This window comes from Staurois parvus, unplaced genomic scaffold (assembly GCF_062004578.1).
Source record: "Staurois parvus isolate SC_StPar_1 unplaced genomic scaffold, SC_StPar_1.0 ptg001167l, whole genome shotgun sequence".
NCBI classification, from domain to species: Eukaryota; Metazoa; Chordata; class Amphibia; order Anura; family Ranidae; genus Staurois; species Staurois parvus.
In genome coordinates, this window is record NW_028318963.1 from 391501 (window position 1) to 397500 (window position 6000).

Here is a 6000-nt window from a genome sequence, read left to right on the forward strand (position 1 = left end):
AAGTTCTGCGAAAAGCCAATTAAGGGTTAAATTATTCAAATAAAGTCCCAATTATCATATTTACGTCCTTTAAAGTGTCATTAAACCCACATCGTTAAGGCCCCATTTGGACCTCATGCAGAGGAAATGGGTGTTCTCACTCGCGATTTTAAAGTGCGATTTTCACATGATTTTTGCTAAAAGCTACAAAGTCAAATAAAGGGATAAATTGTTCAAATAAAGTTCCAGTTATATTTATGTCTCTAAGGTGTCATTGAACCCACATTATTAAGGCCTCATTTAGACCTCACGCAGTGGGAATGAGCAATCCCACTCGCGATTTTAAACGGCGATTTTCACATTGTTAACCTGCTAAAAGCTACAAAAGTATTAAATGATGCTGAAAAAGTTCTGCGAACAGCCAAATAAAGGGTTAAATTGTTCAAATAAAGTTCCAGTTATCAGATTTATGTCCTTAAAGTGTCATTGAACCCACATTATTAAGGCCCCATTTAGACCTCACACAGCGGTGTTCCCACTCACGATTTTAAAGCGCAATTTTCATGCGGTTTCTGCTAAAAGCTACAAAAGTATTAAACGATGCTGAAAAGTTTTGCAAAAAGCCAACTAAAGGGTTAAATTGTCCAAATAAAGTTCCAGTTATCATATTTACATCCTTAAAGTGTCATTAAGAGCCAGTTCACACTCCATGCGTTTGAGTTGCTTGAGTCCAAAACGCACAGAAAGTAGGTGATATGGTTGTCAGTGTTATAGTTCACATCAGTGCTTGCAGTTCCAGTGCGTTCCGGATGCAGGAAAAAAAAAGTAGAACAGGTCGCATTTTTCCTGCACAGAACTGTACTGGAACGCGGTAAAACACATCATAAACGCACCAGATTGCACCAAAAATGAATTGGAATGCACATGTCCCTATTTAAATCAAAGACAAAGAGAGGGGAAAGAATTAATGGGAAAGTGCACCGGAACGCGGCAAAAATGCATAAAAACCACACTTCAGAAACGCATCCAGAACACATTTGGACTGCGTTTCTATAGTGTGAACTGGCCCTCTGTGTGATTTTTTTTTCTGCATCCAAAACGCACAGAAAGTAGGTGATATGGTTGTCAATGTCATAGTTCACATCAGTGCTTGCAGTTCCAGGAGAAAAAGTAGAACAGGCTGCATTTTTCCTGCACAGAACTTTGGCGAACAATTTGACGCAACTTTGGATGGATGCAACTTGTTGTCCCTCTGCAAAGTCGGAGCCACTGTTGCATGGAAAAAAAATCAGGTATGACTTTCATGCAACTTTTGAGGTATAACTTTGAAATCAACGGCCTTCAAGCTGCATGAAAGTCGAACCAAAGTGATGCATGAACGACTTTGAAGTCGCACATATATATATGGTTATCATTGGAAAACATGGGGTACGACTTGTCATGTGACTTTGATGTCCAAAGTGGCATGACAAGTCGCACAAGTGTGAATGGGGTGTAATGGGGGCCAAAGACTGGTTGAAAATCGGCCGATTTTCGCACTGTTAGTGGGTTAATTGGTCGGCCGTTTTTCAGGCTTTTTGCACATTTTTTTTATTGGGCATGTTGGAAAATTAGCGGCCAATTTTGACAATCGGCCAATTTTCCCGACAATGATGGGCAAATCGGCCGATCGGTTTACCGATAAAAAAATCTGCGCATGAGCCGTGACCTGCAAAAAGAAGAAAAAGAAGGAAAAAGAAGAAAAAGAAGAGGAAAAAAAAGAAGAAAAAAAGAGAAAATGAAGAAGAGGAAAAAGAAGAAGAAAAAGAAAAAATAAAAGAAGGAAAAGAAAAAGAAGAAAAAAAGAAAAAGAAGAGGGAAAAAAAAGAAGAAAAGAAAAAAAAAGAAGAAAAAAGGAAGCAGAAAAAAAAAAGAAAAAGAAAAAAAAGAAAAAAAGGAGAAAAAAAGAAGAAGAAAAAGAAAAAAAAAGAAGCAAAAGAAGAAAAAAAAGAAGAAGAATTCCAGTCCGCTATTATATTTGACATGAAAAGTCTTGCGGTTGCAACAATGTATCTATTTGTATCCGAATAAAAACATCTGTATCCGAAATGGATACAAGTGGATACAAATGGATACATTGATGTCAAATATAATAGCGGAGCTCTCTGCAAGGGACAGAAGTAATTATGGGGTTAAATGCCGGCCGTAGACAGGATGAAAATCGGCTGATTTTTTTACCGTTGGTGGTAACACCGGCCAATCGAACAACCGATTTTTTTTTTTTTTTTTTTAAACGGACGGTTTTCGACCCGTCTATGGCCTAGGCTCACACCTATGCAGTTTGCATTTGACCTGTTTCTGCATTGTGTTTTGCGTTTTTGCATCTGTGTTTTTTTTCTTGTTGCTAGGCAGATTTAAAACGCGAAGTGCATCAAAAAAGCACTACACGCTGCAGCGTCTAGGTTCACACCTATGCTGTTTCCATTTGACCCGTTTCTGCATTGTGTTTTGCAGTTTTGCGTTTTTGCACCTGCATTTTTTATTCTTGTTGCTAGGCAGATTTAAAACGCGAAATGCATCAAAAAAGCAGCAAAAACGCACTACATGTTTTTCTGCAGCGTCTCCATTGAAGTCTGTAGAACCAAAAAAATGCATTTTTTTGCATTCAAAAAACGCAGTGGGTGAAAACGCGGAGTTGGGAACCTGTCACATAGGAAATCATGCTAAATGGACTACGAAATGCATAAAAAATGCACATTGTGTTTTACAGTATTGTGTTTTTGCACCTGCGGTTTTCCTTTTTTTTCTTGTTGCTAGGCAGATTTAAAATGCAAAATGCATAAAAAATGCAGCAAAAATGCACTACATGCTTTTCTGCAGCGTCTAGGTTCACACCTATGCAGTTTGCGTTTGACCCGTTTCTGCATTGTGTTTTGCAGTTTTGCGTTTTTGCACCTGCGTTTTTCCTTTTTTTGTTCTTGTTGCTAGGCAGATTTAAAATGCGAAATGCAGCAAAAACGCAGCAAAAACGCACTACATGCTTTTCTGCAGCGTCTCCATTGAAGTCTGTAGAACCCAAAAAATTAAACTTTTGCATTCAAAAAAGTCCCCGACCCTTTCCAAAAAACGCAGCGGGTGAAAACGCGGACATGTGAACGTTTCCCATAGGAAATCATGCTAAATGGACTGTAATGTGTTTCTGCAAAACGCTTCAGAAAACGCTTAGGTGTGAACCGAGGGTTAGTGTGTTTAAATCTAGGTTCACACCTATGCAGTTTGCGTTTGACCCGTTTCTGCATTGTGTTTTGCAGTTTTGCGTTTGTGCACCTGCATTTTTTTTTCTTGTTGCTAGGCAGATTTAAAATGCAAAATGCAGCACAAATGCAGCAAAAACGCACTACACGCTTTTCTGCAGCGTCTAGGTTCACACCTATGCAGTTTTGCGTTTTTGCACCCGCGGTTTTCCTTTTTTTTTCTTGTTGCTAGGCAGATTTAAAATGCAAAATGCATTAAAAACGCAGCAAAAATGCACTACACGCTTTTCTGCAGCGTCTCCATTGAAGTCTGTCGAACCAAAAAAATTCAACTTTTTGCGTTCAAAAAAGTCCCTGACCCTTTGCAAAAAACGCAGCGGGTGAAAACGCGGAGATAGGAACGCGTCCCATAGGAAATCATGCTAAATGGACTGCTGTGCGTTTCTGCAAAACACTGCGGAAAATGCTTGGGTGTAAACCTGGGGTAATACCTAGGGTGTGTTACTGGCCAGATCACCAGGTGAAAACAGATGGGAAAGAAGCCTAAAAAAATAAAACAAATGCAGCCACCACATCTAAGCATTGGTAAGCTGCAATATGTGACATTTTCGGTTTGGGGTTTAATACCGCTTTAAGCAGGCCATAGACGGGTCGAAAACCGGCCGTTTTTTAGAAAAAAATAAAAATCGGTCGTTCGATTGGCCGATGTTACCATCAACGGTAAAAAAATCGGACGATTTTCGTCCCGTCTATGGCCGGCATTTAACCCCATAATTACTTCTGTCCCTTGCAGAGAGCTCCGCTATTATATTTGATATGAAGTCTTGCGGTTGCAACAATGTATCTATGTGTATCCATTTTGGATACAGATGGTTTTATTCGGATACAAATAGATACATTGTTGCAACCGCAAGACTTCATATAAAATATAATAGCGGACTGGAATTCTTCTTCTTTTTCTTCTTCTTTTTCTTCTTCTTCTTTTTCTTTTTCCTCTTCTTCATCTTCTTTTTCCTCTTCTTCATCTTCTTTTTCCTCTTCTTCATCTTCTTTTTCCTCTTCTTCATCTTCTTTTTCCTCTTCTTTTTCCTCTTCTTCTTTTTCCTCTTCTTCTTCTTCTTTTTCCCCTTCTTCTTCTTTTTCCCCTTCTTCTTCTTTTTCCCCTTCTTCTTATTTTTCCTCTTCTACTTCTTTTTCCTCTTCTACTTCTTTTTCCTCTTCTACTTCTTTTTCCTCTTTTCCTCTTCTCCTTCTTCTTTTTCCTCTTTTCCTCTTCTTCTCCTTCTTCTTTTTCCTCTTTTCCTCTTCTTCTCCTTCTTCTTTTTCCTCTTCTCCTTCTTCTTCTTGCAGGTCATGGCTCATTTTTTATCGGTAAAACGATCGGCCAATTTGCCCATCATTGCCGGGAAAATCGGCCGATCGTCAAAATCGGTCATGAATTTTCCAACATGCCCGATAAAAAAAATGTGCAAAAAGCCCAAAAACGGCTGACCAATTAACCCACTAACGGTGTGAAAATCGGCCGATTTTTGACCCATCTATGGCCCCCATTAGCGTTCCTTTTAAAAAGTTTTATTTTCTTATTACTGCTTCCTAAAATCCCCTGAAATCCCCGAGTCACGTAGGGATGTCTGGAGTCTCTCTATGTCGTGCCCGGTCCAGATATTAATAGAGATGAGACGTAAATAAAAACCAGAGAATTTCACGGGCCGTTGACGTGAAGACAGCGTTGAGTGCGGCCGCGGTGACCTCAGACACACACACAGCGCAATTCATGAACCCGGACTGGGAGGTGATCTGAGGACAGGAGGAGGACACCATGACACCCAGGAGATATCTGCCATACTGACCGCCATGTGACAAGACGACGTTCCACAGATCAGGGCCAGCCGCGACGTGATTGGCTCCTTTTCACAGGGGAGATGGTGTCCCGTCACATCTGCGCCGACGACTCCTTATCGAGAGAAAGAAACAAAACAGGAAGAAGGATCAGAACTGCGCAACACACAGGCCAAGCACATGAGAACATGGGAAAGCAGCTGAACACGCCAACTGTGTCATGTGTCCACCATTAATGCTGGAGTTTAGTCTGCTCATTGCGCTCCCTGGTTCCTACATTGTCCCCCTTATCAACAGGACATCTTAAAATGAAACCTTTTCATGTTATTATATATCATGATGTTATAACTGGGTCTCTGTGCTTCTCTATGTAATGCAAAATTATCTTTAGATATCACTAGAGGGATCACTATCAAGAGGTCCTGATTCCTCTATATAGATCTTTATATGAGGAGGTCCTGATTCCTCTCTATAGATCTTTATGTCATTAGAGAGGGTCACCATCAGGAGGAAGGAGGTCCTAATTCCTCTATATAGATCTTTATATCACTAGAGGGGTCACCATCAGTAGGAAGGAGGTCCAGATTCCTCTCTATAGATCTTTATGTCACTAGAGGGGTCACCATCAGGAGGAAGGAGGTCCCGATTCCTCTATATAGATCTTTATGTCACTAGAGGGATCACCATCAGGAGGAAGGAGGTCCCGATTCCTCTATATAGATCATTATATCACTAGAGGGGTCACCGGCAGGAGGAAGGGGGTCCTAATCCCTCTATATTGATCTATATATCACTAGAGGGGTCACCGGCAGGAGGAAGGAGGTCCCGATTCCTCTATATAGATCTTTATACACTGGAGGGATCACCGGCAGGAGGAAGGAGGTCCTAATCCCTCTATATTGATCTATATATTGCTGGAGGGGTCACCGGCAGGAGGAAAGAGGTCCCA

General features: G+C 40.7%; 1 protein-coding gene across 6 annotated transcripts in view; it reads right to left on the reverse strand.

The window, feature by feature from the left end:
• The window catches only part of FGGY (FGGY carbohydrate kinase domain containing), a 401559-nt gene that overhangs the window by 177538 nt on the left and 218021 nt on the right, over positions 1-6000 (reverse strand). For all 6 annotated transcript variants that reach the window (XM_089659582.1, XM_089659583.1, XM_089659587.1 and 3 more), the window contains one exon: positions 5063-5166. In XM_089659582.1, coding sequence (XP_089515708.1) covers positions 5063-5166 — 104 coding nt within the window. The remainder of the gene's footprint in view (positions 1-5062; positions 5167-6000) is intronic.